At 39.1% G+C, this 26,436-nt stretch overlaps 1 protein-coding gene across 5 annotated transcripts in view; it reads left to right on the forward strand.

Annotated features, from left to right (window-relative positions):
- The window catches only part of CLHC1 (clathrin heavy chain linker domain containing 1), a 68,368-nt gene that overhangs the window by 9,641 nt on the left and 32,291 nt on the right, over window positions 1-26,436 (forward strand). For 3 of the 5 annotated variants that reach the window (XM_033175685.1, XM_033175686.1, XM_033175687.1), the window contains exons 2-8: window positions 432-690; window positions 5,154-5,341; window positions 11,178-11,311; window positions 14,444-14,645; window positions 14,759-14,871; window positions 15,253-15,337; window positions 17,898-18,004. In XM_033175685.1, coding sequence (XP_033031576.1) covers window positions 514-690; window positions 5,154-5,341; window positions 11,178-11,311; window positions 14,444-14,645; window positions 14,759-14,871; window positions 15,253-15,337; window positions 17,898-18,004 — 1,006 coding nt within the window. In that variant the 5' untranslated portion in view covers window positions 432-513. Of the gene's footprint in view, window positions 1-431; window positions 691-5,153; window positions 5,342-11,177; window positions 11,312-14,443; window positions 14,646-14,758; window positions 14,872-15,252; window positions 15,338-17,897; window positions 18,005-26,436 lie in introns of those variants that run through there. The other 2 variants (XM_033175688.1, XM_033175689.1) reach the window with 2 other exon arrangements.

Genomic DNA, 26,436 nt, shown 5'->3' on the forward strand with positions numbered 1-26,436 from the left:
TTGTTTTGAGACTGAGTTTCTCTCTTGTTGCCCAGGCTAGAGTGTAATGGCTCGATCTTGCCACAACCTCTGCCTCCCGGGTTCAAGCGATCCTCCTGCCTCAGCTTCCTGAGTAGCTAGGATTACAGGCATGCGCCACCACACCTGGCTAATTTTGTATTTTCAATAGAGACGGGGTTTCTCCGTTCTGGTCAGGCTGGGCTTGAACTCCCGACGTCAGGTGATCCACCTGCCTCGGCCTCCCCAAGACCTGGGATTACAGGCATGAGACACCATGCTTGGTAGCACAGACCTTTTAATATATAGGTTGAAGTATTTATCACAGCGACAGATAGAAAATATTTTTCTGAAGAAAATATCTTTTCAGATCAATATGTGACTTAATTTTAAAAATTATTATATTAATTGTTGCTCTTTTTTTTTTCTTTCAGGCTTATCAAAGTTTTGGCTTTGTTGCAAGAGCAGATCAAGATTTAACTTTTCTTCAGTGAGCAAGTGTGCAGATTGTCAAATATGTCAGTTCATCAAATAAGAAAACATGCAGTTCTACCACCTATCATTTGTAGAAGTGACAAGGAATTTTTGGAAAGTATGCAAAGATACATAATTACAGAAACTGAAAGACTGGGCTGTAATGAGGAAGGACCTGCTGATGAATATTACATCATATACCGAAATGTTTTTGATAAGGTATCACAATGCTCTTAAAACAATTAGGTTTTCATGAAGATAGCAATGATCTATGTTGACAACCAGTATTCCTGCCTTAGTAACACTACTGTTTGAATGATCACATTCCATTTGCCGATTTTGAGACATTCATCCAGTTTCTCAGAAAGGCATAAATGGGAAAAATGCACTTCTGGATTTGTATTTCCTGACTGTGAATGAATGTTTCAGTTATCTTAGCTTAAGAGCAGATTATAAGTTTCCTTTATATATATTTTTAAAGACAGAGTCTCAATGTATCACCCAGGCTGGAGTGCAGTGGCACACTCATATCTCACTGCAGCCTCAAAATCCTGGGTTCAAGTGATCTTCCTGCCTCAGCCTCCTGTATAGCTGGGACTACAGGCTTGTGCCGCCACTCCTGACTAATTTTTAAATTTTTTTGTAGAGACAAGGTCTCTATGTTGCCTAGGCTGGTCTTGCACTCCTGGCCTCAAGCAATCCTCCTATCTTGGCCTCCCAAAGTGCTGGGATTACAGGCATGAACTACCAGCGCCTAGCTGAAACTATCAGTTTTTGATCAACCTGGCTGTATCTGCTCTCTGATAATAATTTTGACCTTTTCATCTAAAAGTATCATCTGATTTATTAGGAATTGGGCTGCAAGCAGGAGCATGATGCTTCCTTGTTATTTTGAGTTTGTTTGTGGTATCATTAAAATCTTGATTTAGATTTGATCTAACATTAAATTGAGATTCCTTGTAGATTGGAGTTCTATCTAGAATTATCTAGTCATGGTTTACAAGGAATTAGACTGGACTTAATATTGGAAATATGGAGATCAGCTTAGAAAATACTATCACTTTGTGGAACATATTTGATTTTGCTTTTTAAGGTTTTAGAAATACCTATTATCCTTCTAAACAATTGCAGTTTGCCCAACAATCCTAATTTATTTATGCAGCTTTTTTTTTCCACCCCATTCCGGGAAGATGCCCTGACAGTGAAATAAGTGAAATCAGCATCTTTCCTCTTTGCCAGAGGAAGTACTTACCTTAAGACTTCAGTAAACTGTTGGTCTCTGAGTAAACAGCCACAGGCAAAATAGAAACTCAGTCTTTTAATTTTTAAACATTATACACTATGACTCTTATTTCTCCTCTAAATAAAAACCTAGTGCCTCTCTCTAAGGGAAAGTGAGCATATGATAGTGATATATACCTACCAGTAGAATAAGGAAAGTTGATACATATTCATAGGAGTAATAGAGAGAAACAGAGTCTTTCCTTCCATTTTTTTTTTTTTTTTTTGAGAGGGAGTCTCACTCTGTGGCCCAGGCTGGAGTGCAGTGGTGCAATCCTGCGATTTCGGCTCCCTGCAAGCTCCGCCTCCCAGCTTCACGCCATTCTCCTGCCTCAACCTCCCAAGTAGCTGGGACCACAGTCGCCCGCCACCACGCCTGGCTAATTTTTTTGTATTTTTAGTAGAGACGGGATTTCACTGTGTTAGCCAGGATGGTCTCAATCTCCTGACCTTGTGATCCGCCCGCCTAGGCCTCCCAAAGTGCTGGGATTACAGGCGTGAGCCACCGCCCCCGGCCTTTCCTTCCTTTTATAGCATACAGAAAACCTATCTTTTAGACTTGGTACATTGGCAGGTTGGCTTCATTTTATATGTATTATGATCAATGATATTGCTCTTGGTGTTTTAGTTATTAAGGAATGTATTGAATGGATGTTTAAATAAAGATAATGTATTGAATAGGTTTTATAAATATCAAGAGTCATGCTGCGACTCTACTGTGTGAAATTAGCAAAGGAACGTCATAACTGTAACGTGTATCTTTGCATGCCCGAGTGCTAACACTTGTCAGAATTTTTCTTACATGAAGAGCTCTCTGCTTTGCATTAATGTAGTTATAGTGAAGTCATTTTGGAGGTATTGTTGGTAACTTTAATTCCTAGAGAAAACATACGGTGTTAAATAGAAAATAATATTGACGTCTATAGTCCCTGTTTCTTTTCTCCTAGTGAGGAGAAAAGATTTCCATTTGTACTATTTGCATATTACATAATTGTAAATTTTACCTTGTAAAGAATTCTGTTCTTCAGGACTGAGAGGGGATCTAGAAATGGAAGTCATTTGGTACTTTAAGAAACTTTTCTTCTAGCTTCTTGATAACAGATAATTTGCCTTTTTCATTTTCACATTATTTTAGCACCTTTGATTATTAATGAACTATTAATGACTGTCTTCTTTGATTTTCCTACCCTCTTAAAAGGACCTAGTTGGGCAGAAGATAAAAGTGTCAGCTTGCATCTCTGGGTACTTCGAACCAGGGAACAAATACCAAATTGTGTTTAAAATCAAAGATAGATGGTTTGACCTGGAGAATCATGCCTGAATCAAAGCAAGGAGGACTTGAAACTCATACCAAGAGTTGGGGGTGGATTGTAGGGTGAATGAAAAACCTAGTAAGCAAAGAAGACCAAAGCTTGGAAGAATGAGCTTTTTTAGAAATGGATGACTTACCCGGCTGGGTGCAATAGCTCGTGTCTGTAATCCTAGAACTTTGAGAGGATTGGTAGGAACATCGCTTGAGGCTAGGAGTTTGAGACCAGCCTGGGCAACATAGCAAGACTGTCTCTACCAAAAAAGAAAAGGGGGGCGGGGCTATGGAGGTAGCTGGACTCTGTAAAGTGGCTGACCTTTTGTGTTCCTGTAGCATATTGTACAAATAGTTCAGATCCGTATATAGGAGCTGAGGGGGAATGAAAACCATACCTCTTCTCCCTCAGACCCCTGTAACTGGTAAGTATAGCTATTATTATTTTCTCGGATTTAGTAGCAGCCTTAATGCAGGGGTCTCAAACTTGAATGCCTGCAGAGGCCACCAAGGTAATATAAAAGAGTTAAGTGGGCTGGTTATAAGAGAATAAGGAGCGGTGGGGATTGTGGTAAAATGAAAAACCAACCTAATCGAAAACTCCAGCTATTATTGCCATTAAAGAATAGGGGTTCCATGGAGGTAGATTTTTCAGAGTTTGCAAGAGAAGCTGAAAATGTGGTTTTGGGGTGAAATTTCCTGAATTTTAAAGTATTTTGTTGGTTAAGCAAAATTGCCAGCTGTATTCAACCTGTGGTGTGCCAGTTTGCATATTCTACTTTAGTGTATTTTCTGTGCATTCATAAAGGTTCCCATGAATGCTCTTCTGAAATCTGTTTCTTCTAGCAAACAGACTTGGGAGCTGATCATGATACCACTACATATTTATTATCTACTCATTAATGTATATGAGCTGTCTTGGATTGTTGGAGCATATCAGAGGAGTGTATGAAGCAGATGGCCAGGAGCAACAGGGTACTTAATTTGGAAAGCCACAGATTGATGACCTCTATTTTATTAAAGATTCTTGATATGGGTGGATAGGTAGTGTGGTCATCTCCATGGCACTTGCCAGGAGATCAATAATCTCCTTATATCATTTGCTGATAGACCAGATGCCTTCCTAGATAATTTTTTCTAGATATTGCCTAGGTAAAGAAAGCCAATGGGGGATACCAGAGGCTAGAGATGTAGAAGGAATAGAAAGCATAATTGCAGCTTTCTGAGAAAATTAGGGATTGAGCCTGTCTATTCTCTGTATTCATCAATCCCTCTGAAATCCTCATGTGCAGAATATGGAAACCATACATTATTTATAACTTTTCTGTTTTTATTTTTTGACTTATTTAAAAATGTTTCTTTATTTTTGCATGGGTAATGCATATATAATATTAACAAAAAATGAATAAATAAACCAGTAAAAGAGATTGTACAATGGAAAGTCTGGCCCTTCTCATCTCAGATTCTACTTCTCCTGTCCTTCTCTGCAGGCACCCATTGTTTCTGTTTTCTTCTGTTATCCTTCCAGAGATTTTCTGTGCCTAAACAGCATTTGAAACCATGAATGTATAGTGATGAGGGGTTTTTTACAGTTGCACATGACATCCTGGGATTAGAAATGCAATTAGATATTGAGAATATTGATGAGCCAATAGGAGCTGATGGGTTAGAAAAATAAGGAGGTGAAGAGAGTCCAGGATTTTAAGGTTTAAATGAAGTTAGAGACTAGATTTGGAGGGAGTAAGAGAAGATACAGAATTATATTTGAAAGATTCAGAATTGGGAAAATTAGAACTAGTATTAGTTTTAACTGAAATCATATAATGTATGTGTTCATACCAAGTAGAACAAAAATATGGCCTTTTTTTCCTCTCATATTTAAACTCCACATTATCTACCATAATGTTCCAAAAGAGCACATATTTAGTAAATATTGCCTTTAGTGTCCAATTATGTTTGAGCTTGCTGTAAAGTTTAGATTTCTAATTGCTAATCATGTTTCATTTTAAAAATAATCTATAATGTTATTTGTGATAATTTCAATCCATAGTCTTTTAGAAAAAATATCAATACCATAGGCAGAAAAATAATATTTCAGGTAATAGAGCATGTTACTGCATACAAATCCGTTCTTACTTCAATCAAAAAAGAATATGATGCCTTTATTGAGACAATAAAGAAAGGCCGAAGAACTGCATTTTGTCTTCATGGAAAACTTAAAGGTTTGGCAGCAGAGCCTACAGCTTTGGTATATCACAGGAAAAGAACAAACCAACTTGAAGCAAAGTAAGTGTTTTAGTAACTAGCCCAAAAGATAGTAGTTGTTGCTTGATTATAATAACTAGCCAGTGTAACTCTAGCCGGTGGCTCTTGGTCTTATTTTTCAATTTTATTTAAAAGACACATTTTTATGTTACCTTCTCCTAGTAACTTGAAGTTACTGTATCATTTACTTCAATTAAAAAATATTACTTTTGTTTGAGAACTTATAGTACCTCTTAGTGTGTGTGTGTGTGTATATATATATATATATATATATATATATATTTCTTTTTTTCTTTTTTTTTTTTTTTTTGAGACAGGGTTTCACTCTTGTTGCCCAGGCTGGAGTGCAATGGCGCAATCTTGGCTCACTGCAACCTCTGCCTCCTGGTCTCAATCTGTTGTCCTGCTTCAGCCTCCTGAACAGCTGGGACTATAGGTGCATGCCACCATGCCCAGCTAATTTTTTTTTTAATATGAAAAATAGAGGACGGGCGAGGTAGCACATGCTTGTAATCCCAGCACTTTGGGAGGCCCAGGTGGGCGGATCACGAGGTCAGGAGATCGAGACCATCCTGGCTAACACGGTGAAACCCCATCTCTACTAAAAATACAAAAACTTAGCCGGGCGAGGTGGCAGGCGCCTGTAGTTCCAGCTACTCGGGAGGCTGAGGCAGGAGAATGGCGTGAACCCGAGAGGCGGAGTTTACAGTGAGCCGAGATCGCGCCGCTGCACTCCAGTCTGGGAGACAGAGCGAGACTCCGCCTCAAAAAAAAAAAAAAAAAAAAGAATAAGAGAGATGAGGTCTCACTGTGTTGCCTAGGCTGGTCTCAAATTGCTGAGCTCAAGCAATCCTCCTGCCTTGGCCTCCCAAAGTGCTAAGATTGAAGGTGTGAACCACTGTGCCCGGTCAAAAAGGCAAGAGTGGGCAGTTATAGTTTTTTTGTTTGTTTGAAGTAGGGTCTTGCTGTGTTGCCCAGGCTGGAGTGCAGTAGCTTGATCTTGGCCCACTGCAACCTCTGCCTCCCAGGCACAAGTGATCCTCCCACCTCAGCCTCCCAAGTAGCTGGGAGTACAGGCACAAGCTACCATACCTGGCTAATTTTTTTTTTTTGTAGAGGTGGAGTTTTGCTATGTCAGGCTAATTTTTGTATTTTCTGTAGAGATGGGGTCTTGCCATGTTGCCCAGGTTGGTCTCCAACTTGTGAGCTCAAGTGATCTGCATGCCTTGGCGTCCCAAAGTACTGGGATTACAGGCATGAGCCACCACTCCTGCCCTTCTTAGTATAATTGAAAGCACATTGTGGTATCATAAAATGAGGGTCCACACAGGGTGGCTCATCACCTGTAATCCCGGCACTTTGGGAGGCCGAGGTAGGAGGATTGCCTGAGCCCAGGAGTTTGAGATCAGCCTGGGCAATATGGTGAGTCCCTGTCTTTACAAGTTCAAAAAAAAATTAGCTGGGTGTGGTCCCAGTTGCTTGGAAGGCTGAGGTGGGAGGATTGGTTGAACCTGAGAGATGGAGACAAGTGAGCCACGATTGTGCCACTGCACTCCAGCCTGGGTGACAGAGTGAGAACCCATCTCAAGGAAAAAAAAAAAAAAAGGAATAAAATAAAATAATTAAGGGATACAGGTAATTCCTCCAGGTAATTTCCTCCATGGAAGATTTAATAGTATAATTTCATAATTACTATCTGAATTAGAGCACTTAATCCTGTTATTCACAAAGGTAAGTAACCTACTGGGAGAGGATAAGATGCTCAATCTTGTTGAGTAGTCTTATATTTTCAGTATTATATTTGGTCAATGATGGATAAATTATTTTTATAGATAATTTTTTTTTTTTGAAATGGAGTTTCGCTCTTGTCCAGGCTGGAATACAATGGCATGATCTTGGCTCATGGCTCACTGCAACCTCTGTCTCCCAGATTCAACTGATTCTCCTGCCTCAGTGTCCCAAGTAGCTGGGATTACAGGTTCCCGCCACCACGCCCGTCTAATTTTTCTTTTTGTATTTTTAGTAGAGATGGGGTTTCACCATGTTGGCCAGGCTGGTCTCGAACTCCTGACCTCAGGTAATCCGCCCACCTCAGCCTCCCAAAGTGCTGGGATTACAGGCATGAGCCACTGTGCCCAGCCTTTTATAGATAATTTTAAATCAACTTGAAAAACTATGCAAAGTTTGACCTCCATTTCTGGTAATATGGCTGGCTAGATGTTGAGATAGACCTTCCTGCTGGGGAAAAACACTACATAATATATTTTTTCAAAAATCTTTCCAAAAGCATCAGAAAGTCAGAATCAAGGCAAAATCTAACAGAAGACAAAAGATAAGTGGAGCACTAAAACTGCTTTGACCCCAAGAACATTTTTTAAAAAACTAGTGACCATAATTTTCAGTTTTTACTATGGCATGCAGAATAAAAAGCAAAACCCAGGATCACTCCACATGGTATAGTCTATTGGGAAACATTCACCATATAAAGCTAGGATGGTAAAAGGCTAGGTATACCATTGTAGGGTAAACCAGAGGTAAACTGCTCCAACCCTGGGAATGCAGGGAAAATTGCCCTTTACTCAGCTGATTGCTGATGGGTATACAGTTTATTTTGGGCCAATGAAATGTTCTGGAATTAAATAGTGGTTGTGGTTGCACAACTATACTCAAATTCCTTGAATTATGTATACTTTACAAGGATGATTCTTAAGGTGTGTGAACTATATCTCAATAAAGCTATTATAAAACGATATGGAGGACAGAGTGAGAAGGTCATATTATTATGTCTAATCACAGCTCTACAATGAAGAGAATATGGGACACAGACAATATTTGAAGAAATAATGGCTACGAGTTTTCTGTCTTCTGTTAGATTTTGCCCTGATTTTGACTTTCTGATGCTTTTGGAAAGATTTTTTAAAAATATATTATGTAGTACTTTTTCCCAATAGGAAGATCTATCTCAGCATCTAGCCAGTCATATTACCAGAAATGGAGGTCAAACTTTGCATAGTTTTCCAAGTTGACTTAAAATTATCTATAAAAATAATGTATCCATCATTTGCCAAATGTAACACTGAAAATATGTGAAAGATACCAAAGAATCCCAAGCACGATAAATACTAACAAATACTCAACTAGGTTCATCTTAGTGAAGTTGTCAAAAATAGAGATCAGAAAATTAGCATAGAAAGGAGCAACAATTAGATACTTTCTCATCTATGTGGTAACATGTATTAGAACTTAATTCCTTTTTATGGCTGAATAATACTCCATTGTATGTATGTACAAGTATCTGCTTTCAGTTTCTTTTGAAAACCTGCCTTTTTTTTTTTTTTTAACATATCTTTCGTTTATAAGCACAAATCAATTTGGAATAAAGCCAGTGGATATTTTATTCCCACAATCCTTTCATTAATACTGCAAGCTCGGCCGGGCGCGGTGGCTCAAGCCTGTAATCCCAGCACTTTGGGAGGCCGAGATGGGCGGATCACGAGGTCAGGAGATCGAGACCATCCTGGCTAACACGGTGAAACCCCATCTGTACTAAAAATACAAAAACGAGCCGGGCGAGGTGGCAGGCACCTGTAGTCCCAGCTACTCAGGAGGCTGAGGCAGAAGAATGGCGTAAACCCAGGAGGCGGAGCTTGCAGTGAGCTGAGATCTGGCCACTGCACTCCAGTCCGGGCGACAGAGCGAGACTCCGCCTCAAAAAAAAAAAAAAAAAAAAATACTGCAAGCTCTTACTCTGAGCCATCAATAGTTACCAAGAACACTATATAATAATCAGAAGCAGCAGCCAGCAGTATCTACTGACAAACTTGTTTTTTATTTTATTTTTTATTTTTTGAGACGGAATCTTGCCCTGTCATCCAGGCTGGAGTGCAATGGCATGATCTCGGCTCACTGCGACCTCCGCCTTCCGGGTTCAAATTATTCTCCTGCCTCAGCCTTCCAAGTAGCTGGGATTACAGGTGCCCACCATCACACCCAGTAATTGTTGTATTCTTAGTAGAGACGGGGTTTCACCATGTTGGTCAGGCTGGTCTCAAACTCCTGACCTCATGATCTGCCTGCCTCGGTCTCCCAAAGTGTTGGGATTACAGGTGTGAACCACCGAGCCTGGCCCAAACTTGTTTTTAATTTGCCAAAAATGCTGTGGCATTTATATATTGACAAAAATTATCTTCCTGATCAAATTTTACTCAGGCTTCCCTGAACCCTTTTCAACTAGGCCCGACTTTTGGACTTCCACGTTCATCTCTGCACCATTCAATTTTAGCAAGAAGTCTGTGAAGTAAGTTTAGCCAGAACTCCCCATCCATGACATGTGATCCCCCAACCATCCTCCAGGTAATGTCTAGTTACCGTGGCCTGCCTTCAACAGGAATCCTCTTAGGTCTGTTGATCCAGAATCTCTCCTCACATCTCATGTTTTCTTTTAGTAATTTGTCATCCACTGACCCCACCTTGCTCCTTAGCTATAAATTCCCACTTGCCATATCATATTCAGATTGAGTCCAATCATTCTCCGTTGCAGTGGTTCCTGTACCTATTGGCATGGCCCCTCTTGAAAAAAGTCTTCCTTACCATGCTTTAACAAGTGTTAAAAATAATTTTTCTGTGTGTATTTTAATATGTTATTTCTCCCTTGGGCCAACATAACTAGGAAGAAAACTTCAAATAATGCTTAAGAGAAGTTTATACTACCTTTTGGTCTTCAAAATTTTCATTTCTAGGTAGACTTAGTTTTATCTCAGGGAAGTGCTGTCCTTCCTCTAGCTCTAGGATCAAAATTACTGTAGTGGGCTGAATAACAGTTCTCAAAGACATCAGGTCCTACTCTCTAGAACCCCTAAATGTTAACCTTATTTGGACAAAGGGTCTTTGCAGATGTAATTAAAGATTTTGATATAGGGAGGTTATAAAACTAAGCCCTAAATGTGATCATAAATGTCCTAATAAGAGGGAAACAGGAGCTTTGCCACAGAGGAGAAGGTGGTATGACCACAGAGGCAGAGACTGAAGTGATAAAGTCAGAATCTGCAAGCCCCAAGGCTGGAAAAGGTAAGGAACAGATTCTGAAGGAAGCATGGCTCTGCCAACACTTTGATTTTGGTCCGGTGATACTGATTTTGAATTTCTGGCTTCCAGAATTGTAAGAGAATAAATTTCTGTTGTTTGAAGTCACCAAGTTAGTGGTAATTTGTTACAGTTGCCACAGGAAACTAATATAATTACCTATCAAAATAATTTTTAAATTACAAAAGTAATTTTCTACTAAAGAGAATAGTTTGTGGCCATATTATTGTGATTAGCACTTATGAATTTCCAGTGGGGTTCAGAATCATAGTATGAGATTTTATTGATGCTCAGAAAGAAAATTATTCCTCATTTGTGAGGCTAGATAACTTTTTCAGGGCATTTCACCTAGTCCATAATGGTTCAAAATAAAGTAATGATTTAAACTGTTTTTTTTTTTTTTTTTTTTTTTTTTTGAGGCGGAGTCTTGCTCTGTCGCCCAGGCTGGAGTGCAGTGGCCGGGTCTCAGCTCACTGCAACCTCAGCCTCCCGGGTTCCCGCCATTCTCCTGCCTCAGCCTCCCGAGTAGCTGGGACTACAGGCGCCCGCCACCTCGCCCGGCTAGTTTTTTGTATTTTTTAGTAGAGACAGGGTTTCACCGTGTTAGCCAGGATGGTCTCGATCTCCTGACCTCGTGATCCGCCCGTCTCGGCCTCCCAAGTGCTGGGATTACAGGATTGAGCCACCGCGCCCGGCCTAAACTGTTTTACTTGAGGTTTTGTGGTTCAAGAATTAAGTTAGTTGAAAGACATAATAAAGCCTTTCTGTTTTCCAGAATGAGGATTATTGAAAATAATTCCTCGAAGATTCAATCTCAAATAGATCAAATCAAGCAGTCTAGGGCAGAGTATGACACGAAAGAAGTAAAATACTGTACTTTCTCCAAAGATCCTTCAAAACCTATTCCAGGTATTGTATTTTGTTTAAAATATTTGAGAGAAATCCTGATTATTTCCAATTTTTTACCTAAGCCACGCATTATTATAAATGTGCTGATGTATGTGCATCTTGCACATGTGTGTTGTACACAATTTTAGTCAGGACTCTAGGTAGATTCAAGGGAATGGAAAAACAAACTCTAAAAGATTGAGTTTCAGTCAGCTGGGTTATATAAAGTATAATGCAGTGGCTCCTGAAGTGTGGTTCCTGTATCAATGTCAGCATCATCTAAAGACCTCTTAGAAATGCAAATTCATGGTTCCCATCAGATCAGAGACTTCACTGTGTTAGAAACTCGATGGGTGGAGTTCAGCAGTGTCTTAACAAGTCCTTCAGGTTTTTCTTTTCTTGTTTTTTTTTTTTTTTTTTTTGACACCTAGTCTCTCTCAGGCACCCAGGCTGGGCGTGCAGTGGTGTGATCTCAACCCATAGCAACTTCCCTCTCCAGGGTTCAAGCAATTCTCGTGCCTTGGCCTCCCAAGTAGCTGGGATTACAGGTGTGTGCCACTATGCCCAGCTAATTTTTGTGTTTTTAGTAGAGACGAGGTTTCGTCATGTTGTCCACGCTGGTCTCAAACTCCTGGGCTCAAGCGATCCACCCGCCTCAGCCTCCCAAAGTGCTGGGATTAAAGGCGTGAGCCACTGTGCCCAGCCGCTTCAGGTTTTTTTGATGCACTCTAAAGTTTGAGAACCACTGATATAATATAAAGTAAACTGTAGTGTATTAAGTTTTGGTGGATATTGTTGATTCATGTTGATGTCAGCATTCACTGCTTCCACATCTTCAGCATAATACTGTTACCATATTTTAAGAAATTGTAGTATATCCTGGAATTCATCTAGGATATGGAGAGGTTTTTACGATGAGTGGATAGAGGAATTACAAATATTTATCCTGGAAAAAAGAAAGACTTTGAGAATAGATAATGGTATTCCAAATTTTTAAAGATTTTGGCTAGTGTTTATTCTGAGGCAGAATTAATAGGTAGAAATTTTAGGAAGCCAGATTTGGTCTCCGTGGAAGAAGCTATGTCTTGAAGTAATGAGCTACTCTATACTACAGGATTTCAAATGAGGTTGAATAATCATCTTGTGTTTCATAAAAGTGGGGATTAGATTTGCTTTCTTTTTTTTTGAGACGGAGTTTCGCTCTGTCACCCAGGCTGGAGTGCAGTGGCCCTATCTTGGCTCACTGCAAGCTCCGCCTCCTGGGTTCACACCATTCTCCTGCCTCAGCCTCCCGAGTAACTGGGACTATAGGCGCCTGCCACCACACCTGGCTAATTTCTTTGTGTTTTTAGTAGAGACGGGGTTTCACTGTGTTAGCCAGGATGGTCTTGATCTCCTGACCTTGTGATCCACCCGTCTTGGCCTCCCAAAGTGTTGGGATTACAGGTGTGAGCCACCGTGCCTGGCCTAGATTCACTTTCAAATATAAAATTGTGACTAGCAAATGACAAATAAGATACACATTAATAAGTACTGGCAAATTGTATATAATTTGTATATACTGGCAAATTGGGACTAAGTGCTGAGAAGATTCTGGGTAAGGGACTGGTTAAAATCAAGTAGAATCAATTCAGATAAGTTTTTGGAGGAGGAATATTTTGTGATATGTACTGAAGTCAACAATTGGCCCAGATAAGAAAGGAAGATTATTTAGGGCTGGGCACAGTGGCTTATACCTGTAATCCCAGCACTTTGGGATGCTGAAGTGAGAGGATCTCTTGAGCCCAGGAGTTTGAGACCAGCCTGGGTAGACCCTGTGAGAGTCTCTCTCTCTCTCTCAGGCATTTGAAGAGAAAGAGAGAGAGGAATAATAAGTAGAGGGGATGGTGAGAGAGAGGACTGAAGATTTGGCAGGCATTTATATTTGTGTTGGGAATAATAAACTGATTACTCTGGGGTTAGCTATAATAGGGTAATGAGAGATTTGTTTTTTTTTTTTTTTTTTTTTTTTTTTTTTTTGAGGCGGAGTCTCGCTCTGCCGCTCAGGCTGGAGTGCAGTGGCCGGATCTCAGCTCACTGCAAGCTCCGCCTCCCGGGTTCACGCCATTCTCCTGCCTCAGCCTCCCAAGTAGCTGGGACTACAGGCGCCCGCCATCTCGCCCGGCTAGTTTTTTGTATTTTTTAGTAGAGACGGGGTTTCACCATGTTAGCCAGGATGGTCTCGATCTGCTGACCTCGTGATCCACCCGTCTCGGCCTCCCAAAGTGCTGGGATTACAGGCTTGAGCCACCGCGCCCGGCCGAGAGATTTGTTTAGAGAGAAATCAGTTGACAAATCCTGAATTGTTAGGCAGAAGCTCTTGGCGTTACTGAGTAAGAGTGATATTTAGGGGTCTTCAGGGTATGTTAATGAAATCACTAAAAAAATTTTTTTCAGATGCTAAGGTTTGTGTGTTCTCAGTCTTCACTGAGTCTTCACTGATAATGTTTAAAACTGCTAGCCTCAGGCTGGGTGTGGTGGCTCACGCCTGTAATCCCAGCACTTTGGGAGGCCGAGGTAAGCGAATCACCTGAGGTCAGGAGTTCAAGACCAGCCTGGCCAACATGGTGAAACCCCATCTCTACTAAAAATACAAAAATTAGCCAGGCATGGTGGCAGTCGCCTATAGTCCCAGCTCTCGGAAGTTGAGGCAGGAGAATCGCTTGAACTGGGAGGCAGACATTGCAGTGAGCCGAGATTGCATCACTGCACTCCAGCCTGGGCAGCAGAGTGAGACTCTGTCTCAAAAAAATAAAAATAAAATAAATTAAAATAAAGCTGCTAGCCTGGACTGGCACAGTGGCTCACGCCTTTAATCCCAGCACTTTGGAAGGCTGAAGTGGGCAGATTGCTTGAGCCCTGGAGTTTAAGACTAGACTGGGCAACATAGCAAGACCCTGTCTCTATACAATCAATCAATCAATCAATCAATAATAACCTGCTAGCCATTTACAAGTTTATGCTAATTTTACCTATGTTCAGTAAGCTATAAGTACATACTATCATTTCTAAATTGTTTCTTAACATAGTGAACTGTCTTTCTAAGACTTGCTCTTTGAACACAAGCGTCCCACACATGGCTTGGCCTGTTTGATTTGTTCCCTTTTCCCGTAGGCATGACTCTCCAAGAATCCATGAATCTAGATGCTCTCACTAAATACATGAAACATCTTGAAGATAAATATGCAGAAATTAAACAAGCTATGTTGATAAAATATGTGCCAGCTCAGAGGAAGTCTGATTTAGATGAAGAAATGATTGTGTTATTAAAACGGCGAGATGTAGCTGAAAATCTGAACAGAAAATTACAGTTTTGGTATGGAAGTTGATTATATGTTTTTGAAGTTTGGAGTTTTATTTGTGTTTATTCTAATATTCCACCATTTGATTTTAGGCTCAGTATGTTATTGACGTTTTTTATCTTTATAGTCATCAAAGACTGCAGATAATTTCACAGGCACTTACTTCATGGGTAAAATCTGATATGAGCAGCCCATTTCAAGACTTTGTGGAGCAAATTCAGAAAACCAAATATTTACAAGGTAGATTATCTATATTTTTAAATTAGTAGCAATAATGGAAGACTTTTTTCCCCCTAGAAAGTTAGAATGGGGTTTTCTTAGGCTGAGTTAAAATAAAGCAAAAACATACTTCAGCTAGTTCTCTGTTACCCTATGGGTTTCTTCCTTCAACAGATAATAGGTAATTAGTAAAGAATAGACTTGGTGAGCCAAAGACAGAATGCCTGAGAATGTACATCAACATAAAGAGGAAAGGGACGAGGAGGCCACTAAGTTTTGGAAGAGGTTGATGCTGTTAGGATCTATAGCAATAAGTTGTTGGTATTAAACACATGTATGTTTATTGTTTTCTATTGATAAGTAACCTTAAATATCTTCTAGTGGTACTTTCAATATTTACAGGTGACCAAGGCATTGTTGAAGAACTAATGGAAGATGATCCACGCAGGGCAAAAAAACCTGAAATTACGCTTCACTACATTGAAAGGCAACTATTTTAAAAGCTTTAATTTTTCAGAATTATATTTTTTCATAGATTCTTTGTGAATAAAATACCAGATTGGGAATCTAGGAGGTTTTTCAGAGGAGATAAGAGGATTATAATGTTGATATGTTTTATTTATACAGGTTAAGCATTCCTAATCCGAAAATTTGAAATCTGAAATGCTCTAAAATCCAAAAAATTTTGAGCACTGACATGAGATAGTGATACCTGTGTTTTCTGATGGATCAATGTACACAAACTTTGTTTCATGCACAAAATTATTAGAAGTATTATATAAAATTACCGGCCAGGCACAGTGGCTCACGCCTGTAATCCCAACACTTTGGGAGGCTGAGGCAGGTGAATCACAAGGTCAGGAGTTCAAGACCAGCCTGGCCAATATGGTGAAACCCCCATCTCTACTAAAAATACAAAAAAATAGCTAGACGTGGAGGCAGATGCCTGTAATGCCAGCTACTAGGGAGGATGAGGCAGGAGAATTGCTTGAACCTGGGAGGCAGAGGTTGCAGTGAGCTGAGATTGTGCCACTGCACACTCTAGCCCAAGCAACGGTGCAAGACTCAAAAAAAAAAGTATTATATAAAACTACCTTCAGGCTATGTGTATATGGTATATATGAAATATAAATTTTGTGTTTAGACTTGGGTCTCATCCCCAAGATATCTCATTATGTATATGCATATATTCCAAAATATGAAAAAATCTGAAATCCAAAACACTTCTGGTCCCAAGCATTTAGGATAAGGGAATCTCAGCCTGTATTTTTCTTACATTTCCTAGCTATCAACCTGATGTTACAAAATGTTTTTGAGAATGTCTTCCTGATTCAGATTATTCTAGCCAATTCAGTCCTTTCTTTCTCATTATTTCTATCCCATGACGTATTAAGAAGGCATATTTCTCCATAATACTTCAGTTATTATATATAGTATATAATAGAATATTAAAGAGATTTGACTGTATCCTTTTTATACTTTGTTTATTTTTTATCAAATATTACTTTTATCAAATATTTCAAGTATTCATAAAAATACAGAGAATAACATTAACAAAATGTTATTCTGTGTACCAATTTAGCAAGAAGTTAACATTTTGCAGTATTTGCTTCAGCTGTTTTTGTAGAAATTTGTTATAGTTGACATCCCGCTGTGTATCATTCCTCCTGTCTTCAATTCCTTTTCCCTCCGTTTTTCCCCACACAGCTGCTCCCTTAGTGTTTAACATGCATGTGCATTTTTAAACATTTTTAATACATAGTAAGACTATATTATTTAAGAGGTTAATTCACAGGCTATGAGGCTTATCTGTAATGAACATATGTAATATTCCTGGTCTTTATATGTTAAACAGTTTTCAACTGTTAATTGGAAGGTTGGTATGGTAAAAAGAAGGGGGTAAAGATAATTTTGGGGAGAGCACAAAAGCTCATATTATTTCTTTACACTGTAATGCTTCTCTAAGTCTGACAGTTTGATATGAGAGAAAAACCCTCATTGAGATAGAAAGTTTTATGTATTTTGCTTAATATTACTTTAGTAGGTTTTCCGCTTGGGGCTCTACATTCATTTGCAGCACTATGTAACTTCTGTTTATCCTAGTTTTATTAATTGTGAGGTAAGGACTGAGTTGAAGACCTTTTGCCATAGGAAGAGGAGTAGAGGCTTAAGTTATCTTAACTATTATCTTTCCTTCTTGTGTTAATCTTTGATTGGGAGCCTGTTGCCTGGCAGAACAACATAGGCTTCTGAATACCAAGGACACCTCTTGATCTCCAATTTGGCAGCTTCTTTTTTTTTTTTTTTGAGATGGAGTCTAGCTCTGTGGCCCAAGCTGGAGTGCAGTGGCGCAATCTCGGCTCACTGCATGCTCTGCCTCCCAGGTTCAGGTGATTCTCCTGCCTCAGCCTCCTGAGCAGATGGAACTACAGGCATATGCCACCATACCTGGCTAAATTTTTTTTTTTTTTTTAATATTTTTAGTAGAGACGGGGTTTCACCATGTTAGCCAGGATGGTCTTGATCTCCTGACCTCATGATCCCCCCCGCCTCAGCCTCCCAAAGTACTGGGATTACAGGCATGAGCCACCACGCCTGGCCCAATTTAGCAGCTTCTGTCTTCAATTAGTATATCCTTTAGGTGGCATTTCTAAGCAGGTTGCCCTTCTTTCCTCTGATACCAGTACTTTTTCATGTGGAGATGATATGTGGGGAAAAAAATCTGAGTTCATAATAAATTCAAGTTCTTTCTTCCATTCTCTATGGCTTGCTGTAAGTGCTATACGAATAAAGTTTAGGATCATGTTCAAAGTTAGCTAGCAGGTGGGAGTTTTGTTCTGAGACTTAAAAAAAAAACCCAACAGAATATTAGAGAAAGATTTCAAAGAACGTCTTACAGGGTGAATTATTCTAGTTACAGTTTATTAGAATTCCTTTTTGTTTTTCCATATCTTTATGCCACTATATTTGGTCTATATTAAACATTTTTAATCAGTTTTTTCTCTTTTTATGTCATTATAACACATTATAAAATGTGATGCCTATAGATTTAATGAGTTAATCTCACTTGGTGAATATGAAAAGGCAGCTTGTTATGCAGCAAACAGTCCTAGAAGAATTCTTCGAAACATTGGTACGATGAATACATTTAAGGGTAAGCATTTCTCTCTGAACCTTATATATGTATGCAAATTTACTACTTTTTCTCTCATAAAATGGAAAAAGCGTTAAACTGGGAGTCTAGAGGTCTAGACCCCAGCCCTCTCTCTACCATTTACTTAGTTTGCTTAGCAGTAACATTAGGGGTTTGATTAGATTTTCTAAATTATATTATGAACGATTTTAAGTATATAGAAAAGTATGGAGAAACATTAATACCAATGTACTCACTGTCAAGATTTAATAAATGTTAATATTTTGTCAAATTTGCTCCACATTCTTTTAAAACACAGCTTCCTTGTGGTAAATTGACATAATACAACAAATTGTACATATTAAAGCACACAATTTGGTAATTTTTTTTTTTTCTTTTTTTTTTGTGAGACAGAGTTTCACTCTTATCGTCCAGGCTGGAGTGCAGTGTGCAATCTTGGCTCACTGCCACTTCTGCCTCCCGGGTTCAAGTGATTCTCCCGCCTCAGCCTCCCAAATAGCTGGGATTACAGGTGTGTGCCACCACACCCAGCTAAATTTTTTGTACTTTTAGTTCAGACAGGGTTTCACCATGTTGGCCAGGCTGGTCTCAAACTCCTGACCTTAGGCAATCTGCCCACTGTGGCCTCCCAAAGTACTGGGATTACAGGCATGAGCCATCGCGCCCAGCCCAATTTGATAACCTTTGACATATGCATACACCCATGAGATTATCACTCAAAAGTTCCCTCATGCCCCTCAGTATCCCTCTCTTCCCACTACTTCCTAGTTCTCTCGTCCTTTTCTCGTCCTAAGTTATTTTACTTAGGATAATGGCGTTCAGTTTTATTTTATGGCTGAGTAGTATTCAGTGGTGTGTGTGTGTTTCTATGTGTGTGTGTGTTTTCTTTATCCAGTCATCCCTTGATGGACACTTAGGTTGATTCTCTGACTTTGCTATTGTGAATAGTGCTATGATGAACATAATGAGTGCAGGTGTCTTTTTCATATAATGGTTTCTTTTCCTTTGGGTAGATACCCAGTAGTGGAATTTCTGGATTGAATGGTAGTTGTGTTTTTAGCTCTTTGAGAAATTTCCATACTGTATTCCATAGACATTGTACTAATTTACATTCCCACCAAAAATGTATAAGCATTCCCTTTTCTCCACATCCTCTCCAACATCGGTTGTTTTTTGACTTTTTATTAATAGCCATTCTGATTGGTGTAAGATGGTATATCATTGTGGTTTTATAGTTCCCTGCTTTGTAGATTTCTCTGCTTTGGGCAGTATGGCCATTTTAACAATTTAACTATTTTTTTAACCCATTAAATAGCCCCACCTCCCCCATCCAACTCCCCTACTACCCTTCATAGCCTCTGGTAACCATCCTTCTACTATGTTCATGAGTTCAATTGTTTTTATTTTTAACTCCACAAATAAATGAGAGCATGTGAAGTTTGTCTTTCAGTGCCTGGCTTATTTCACTTAACATAATGACCACCAGTTCCATCCATGTTGTTGCAAATGATAGGATCTCATTCTTTTTTATGGCTGAATAGTACTCCATTGCCTATACATACCACATTTTCTTTATCCATTTGTCTGTTGATGGATACTTAGGTTGCTTCCAAATCTTGGCTATTGTGAATAGTGCTGCATTAATCATAGGATTGCTGGATCATTTGGTAGCTCAATTTTTTGTTTTTTTAGGAACCTCCAAACTGTTTTCCATAGTGGTTGTACTAATTTACATCTCCACCAACAGTGTACAGGGTTTTCCTTTTCTCCACATCCTTGCCAGCATTTCTTATTGCCTGACTCTTGGGTAAAAGCTGTTTTAACTGGGCTGAGATGATATCTCACTGTAGTTTTGTTTTGCATGTCTCTAATGATCAGTGATGTGGAGCACCTTTTCATATACCTGTTTGCCATTTGTATGTCTTCTTTTGAGAAATGTCTATTCAAATCTTTTGCCATTTATTTTACCCTTTTTTTATTAAAAATTTTTTTTATTATACTTTAAGTTCTAGGGTACATGTGCACAATGTGCAGGTTTGTTACATATGTATATATGTGCCATGTTGGTGTGCTGCACCCATTAACTCGTCATTTACATTAGGTATATCTCCTAATGCTATCCTCCCCCCTCCCCCCACCCCACAACAATGATGTTCCCCTTCCTGTGTCGAAGTGTTCTCATTGTTCAATTCCCACCTATGAGTGAGAACATGCGGTGTTTGAGTGTTTGGTTTTTTTGTTCTTGCAATAGTTTGTTGAGAATGATGGTTTCCAGCTTCATCCATGTCCCTACAAAGGACATGAACTCATCCTTTTTTATGGCTGTATAGTATTCCATGGTGTATATGTACCACCTTTTCTTAATCCAGTCTATCATTGATGAACATTTGGGTTGGCTCCAAGTCTTTGCTACTGTGAATAGTGCCGCAGTAAACATACATGTGCATGTGTCTTTATAGCAGCATGATTTATAATCCTTTGGGTATATACCCAGTAATGGGATAGCTGGGTCAAATGGTATTTCTAGTTCTAGATCCTTGAGGAATGGCCACACTGTCTTCCACAATGGTTGAACTAGTTTACAGTCCCACCAACAGTGTAAAAGTGTTCCTATTTCTCCACATCCCCTCCAGCACCTGTTGTTTCCTGACTTTTTAATGATCAAGTGTTTTTTTTTTTTTTTTGACAGAGTTTCTCTCTTGTTGCCCAGGCTGGAATGCAATGGCGCGATCTTGGCTCACGGCAACCTCTGCCTCCCGGGTTCAAGTGGTTCTCCTACCTCAACCTCCCTAGTAACTGGGATTACAAGCATGCGCCACCACGCGTAGCTAATTTTGTATTTTTAGTGGAGATGGGGTTTTACCATGTTGGTCAGGTTGGTCTCGAACTCCCAACCTTAGGTGATCCACCCACCTCCCAAAGTGCTGGGATTACAGGCATGAGCCACTGCGCCTGGCCATCTTTTGCCTATTTTTAATCAGATTATTAGATTGTTTTCCTATAGAATTGTTTGAGTTCCTTACGTATTCTGGTTATTAATTCCTTGTTAGACAGGTAGTTTGCACATATTTTCTCCCATTCTGTGGGTTGTCTCTTCACTTTGTTGATTGTATCCTTTCTGTGCAGAAGCGTTTTACCTTGATATGATCCCATTTGTCCATTTTTTTCTTCAATTGCCTGTGCTTGTGGAGTATTATGCCAGAAATTTTTACCCAGACCAATGTCCTGGAGAATTTCCCCAAAGTTTTCTTGTAGTGGTTTCATAATTTGAGGTCTTAGATTTAAATCTTTAATCCATTTTGATTTGATTTTTTTATATGACAAGAGATAGGGGCCTAGTTTCATTTTTCTGCATATGGATATTCAGTTTTCCTGGCACCATTTACTATAGGTGTGTGGATTTGTTTCTGGGTTCTCTATTCTGTTCCATTGGTCTGTGCATCTGTTTTTATTCCATTACCATGCTGTTTTGGTTACTATAGCCCTGTAGTATAATTTGAAGTTAGCTAATGTTATTCCTCCAGTTTTGTTCTTTTTGCTTAGGATGGTTTTTGGCTATTCTGGGTCTTTGTGGTTCCATATAATTTTGGGGGTTGTTTCTTCTATTTCTGTGAAGAACTTCATGGTATTTTGATAGGGATTGCATTAAATCTGTAGATTGCTTTGGGTAGTATAGATATTTTAACAGTACTTAATTTTTCCAATCCATGAACATGGAATATCTTTCCATTTTTTGTGTGTCCTCGTCAATTTCTTTCATCATTGTTTTATAGTTTTAATTATAGATCGCTTTCAATGCTTTGGTTAATTCTAGGTATTTAATTTGTGGCTATGATAAGCAGGATTACTTTTGAAAATTTTCTTTTCAGATTGTTTGTTGTTGGCATATAGAAATGCATTGATTTTTATATGTTGATTTTGTATCTTTCAACTTTTCTGAGTTTATCAGTTCTCATAGTTTTTTTTTTTTTTTTGGAGACAGAGTCTCTCTCCATCACACAGGCTGGAGTGCAGTGGCGCAATCTCAGCTCACTGCAACCTCCGCTTCCCAGGTTCAAGTGATTCTCCTGCCTCAGCCTCCTGAGTCACTGGGACAATGGGCACGTACCGCCAGGCCCAACTAATTTTTTGTATTATTAGTAGAGATGGAGTTTTGCCATGTTGGCCAGTCTGGTCTTGAACTCCTGACCTCAAGTGATTGGCCTGCCTTGTCCTCCCAAAATGTTGGGATTATAGGCATTAGCCACCATGCTTGGCCTCTAATAGTTTTTTGGTGGAGTCTCGAGATTTTTTTCTTTCACTTTTTTTTTTTTTGAGATGAAGTCTTGCTCTTGTCCCCCAAGCTGGAGTGCAATGGCGCAATCTCAGCTCACTGCAACCTCTGCCTCCTGGGTTCAAGCAATTCACCAGCCTCAGCCTCCTGAGTAACTGGGATTACAGGTACCTGCCACCACGCCCAGCTAATTTTTGTATTTTTAGTGGAGACGGGGTTTCACCATGTTGGTCAGGCTGGTCTGAAACTCCTGATCTCAGATGATTCACATGCCTCGGCCTTCCAAAGTGGTGGGATTACAGGCATGAGCCACCGCGCCTGGCTAGATTTTTTTTCAAATGTAAGATTATGTCATCAGAAAACAAAGATAATTTAATTTCTTCCTTTCCAATTTGGATGCCCTTTATTTCTTTTTCTTGTCTGATTGCTCTAAGTAGGACTTTCAGTACTATGTTGAATACCAGTGGTGAAAGTGGGCATCTTTGTTGTGTTCCAGATCTTACAGGAAGGGCTTTCAGTTTCCTCCCATTCAGTATGATTCTAGCTGTGGTTCTGTCATATATTGCTTTTATTATGTTGAGATATATTCCTTCTATCCCCAGATATTTTTATGGGTTTTATCATGAAGGATGTTGAATTTTATTAAATGCTTTTTCATTTGAAAATTGAAATTATCAGGCCGGGCACGGTGGCTCAAGCCTGTAATCCCAGCACTTTGGGAGGCCGAGACGGGCGGATCACGAGGTCAGGAGATCGAGACCATCCTGGCTAACACGGTGAAACCCCGTCTCTACTAAAAAAAATACAAAAAACTAGCTGGGCGAGATGGCGGGCGCCTGTAGTCCCAGCTACTCGGGAGGCTGAGGCGAGAGAATAGCGTAAACCCGGGAGGCGGAGCTTGCAGTGAGCTGAGGTCCGGCCACTGCACTCCAGCCTGGGCGACAGAGCGAGACTCCGTCTCAAAAAAAAAAAAAAAAAAAAGAAAATTGAAATTATCATATAATTTTTGTCCTTCATTCTATTGATATATGATACATTACATTGATTCATTTCTTTATGTTGAACCATCCTTGCATCCCCAGGATAAATCCCACTTGGTCATGATGAATGATTTTTTTAATGTGTTATTGGATTTGGTTTACTAGTATTTTGTTGATGATTTTTGCATCAATGTTTATCAGAATTATTGACATGCAGTTTTCTTTTTTGATATATCTTTGTCTGGTTTTCATATTAGGGTAATACTGGCCTTGTAGAATGAGTTTAGAAGTATTTCCTCTACTTCTATTTTTTGGAATAGCTTGAGTAGGATTTGTATTGGTTCTTTTTTAGATGTTTGGTAGAGTCAGTAGTAAAGCCATCAGGTCCTAGGCTTTTCTTTTCTGGGAAACTTTATATTACAGCTTCAGTCTCATTACTTATTGGTCTGTTCAGGTTTTGCATTTCTTCATGGTTCAGTATTGGTGGGTTGTATGTGTCTAAGAATTTATTCATTTCTTCTAGGTTTTCCAATTTATTGGCATATAGTTGCTCATAGTAACCTATAATGCTCCTTTGAATTTCTGTGGTATTGGTTGTAACATCTCCTTTTTCATCTCTGATTTTATTTATTTGGGTCTTCTCTCTTTTTATCTTACTCAGTTTAGCTAAGGGTTTGTCGATTTTTTTTTTAACTCTTCATTGATTTTTATAATTGTTTTCATCATTTCAATTTCATTTATTTCTGCTCTGATCTTTATTGTTTCTTTTCTTCTAAAAACTTTGGGTTTGGTTTGCTTTTGCTTTTCTGGTTCTTTAAGATGCATCATTAAAGTGTTTATTTGAAGTTTTTCTTCTTTTTTGATGTAAACACTTATAGCTATAAACTTTTTTCTTAGTACGGCTTTCATTGTTATCCCATAGGTTTTGGTAGGTTGTGTTTCCATTGTTGTTTGTTTCAAGAAATCTTTAAATTTCTTTCTAATCTCTTCATTGAACCACTGGTCACTCAGGAGCATATTGTTTAGTTTCCTTATTTGTATAGTTTCAAAAATTCCTCTTATTATTGATTTCTAGTTGTATTTCACTGTGATCAGAGAAGATGCTTGATATTATTTCAATTTTTTGAATGTTTTAATACTTGCTTTGTGGACTAACATATGATCTTTCCTTGAGAATGATCCATGTGCTAAGAAGAAGAATGTGTATTTTTCAGCTGTTGGGTGATATGTTCTGTAAATATCTATTAGGTCCATTTTGTCTATAGTGCAGATTAAGTCTGATGATTCTGCATTGATTTTCTGTCTGGATGATCTGTCCGATGCTGAAAGTGAGGGTGTTGAAGTCTTCAACTAGTATTGCATTGGGGTCTATTTCTCTCTTTAGCTGTAATAATATTTGCTTTATGTAGCTGGGTGCTCCAGTGTTAGGGGCATATATATTTATAATTGTTGAATATATATGCAATTCAACAAGAGATCCTCTTGTTGAATTTAACTCTTTATCATTATATAATGACTTTCTTTGTCTATTTTTATAGTTTTTATCTTGAAATCTATTTTGTCTACTCCTGCTCTTTTTTGGTTTCCATTTGCATGGAATGTCTTTTTCCATTCCTTTATTTTCAGTTTATATGGGTCTTTAAAGATGAAGTGTTTCTTGTAAGCAACAGATCATTGGGTCTTATTTTTTTATCCATTCAATCACTTTTTTTTTTTTTTAAGACAATCTTTTTCTGTCACCCAGGCTTTAGTGCAGTGGTGTAAACACAGCACACTTCAGTCTCAACCTCCTGGGCTCAAGTGATCCTACCATCTCACCCTCTCAAGTAGCTGGGACCACAGGCATGCACCACCACACTTGGCTAATTTTTAAAATTTTTTGTGGAGACAGGATCTCGCCCTGTTGCCTGGGCTGGCCGTGAACTCCTGGGTTCAGGTGATCCTCCTGCCTTGGCCTCCCAAAGTGCTGAGATTACAGATGTGAGCCACTGTGTCTGGCCCACTCTATGTCTTTTGATTGGAAAGTTTAGTCTGTTAACATTCACTTGATATTGTTAAGTAAGGACTCACTCCTGTCATTTTGTTATTTCGTGGTTGTTTTATGGTCTTCTCTTCCTTCCTGACTTTCTTTTGGTGAAGATGATTTTTTCTGGTGGTATGTTTGAATTTCTTGCTTCTTATTTTTTGAGTGTCCATTGTATGGTTTTTGATTTGAGGTTATCATGAGACTTGCAAATAATATCTTATAACACATTATTATAAACTGATGACAACTTAACACTGATTGCATAAACAAACAAAAAACTAACAAAGAAACAGAGAAAACTAATAAAAACTCTACACTTTATTTTTTTATTTTTTATTTTTTTTTTGAGACAGAGTCTCACTCTGTCGCCCAGGCTGGAGTGCAGTGGCCGGATCTCAGCTCACTGCAAGCTCCGCCTCCCGGGTTCCCGCCATTCTCCTGCCTCAGCCTCCCAAGTAGCTGGGACTACAGGCGCCCGCCACCTCGCCTGGCTCGTTTTTTGTATTTTTTAGTAGATACGGGGTTTCACAGTGTTAGCCAGGATGGTCTCGATCTCCTGACCTCGTGGTCCGCCCGTCTCGGCCTCCCAAAGTGCTGGGATTATAGGCTTGAGCCACCACGCCCGGCCAAAAAACTCTACACTTTAACTTTGTCCCCTAGCTTTTTAATTTTTTTGTTGTTTTTATTTATATCTTATTGTACTGTCAATGTCTTAAAAAGTTTTTATAGTAATTATTTTTGATCAGTTCATCTTTTAGACTTTCTACTTAAGATATGAGTAATTTACACACAATTACAGTGTTATAATACTGTCTTTTTTGTGTGAACTTACTATTACCAGTGGATTTTGTACCTTTAGATACTTTCTTATTGCTCATTAATATCCTTTTCTTTCTAATTGAAGTACTCCCCTCAGCATTTCTTTTTTTCCTTCTTTTTTTTTTGTTTTTGAGATGGAGTCTCGCTCTGTTGTCCAGGCTGGAGTGCAGTGGCATGATCTCGGCTCACTGCAACCTCTGCCTCGTGGGTTCAAGCAGTTCTCCTGCTTCAGCCTCCCAAATAGGTGGGACTACAGGTGCATGCTGGCACATCCAGCTAGTTTTTTTGTATTTTAGTAGAAATGGGGTTTCACCATGTTGCCCAGGCTGGTTGC

This window comes from Trachypithecus francoisi, unplaced genomic scaffold (assembly GCF_009764315.1).
Source record: "Trachypithecus francoisi isolate TF-2019V2 unplaced genomic scaffold, Tfra_2.0 Lachesis_group17, whole genome shotgun sequence".
NCBI lineage: Eukaryota > Metazoa > Chordata > Mammalia > Primates > Cercopithecidae > Trachypithecus > Trachypithecus francoisi.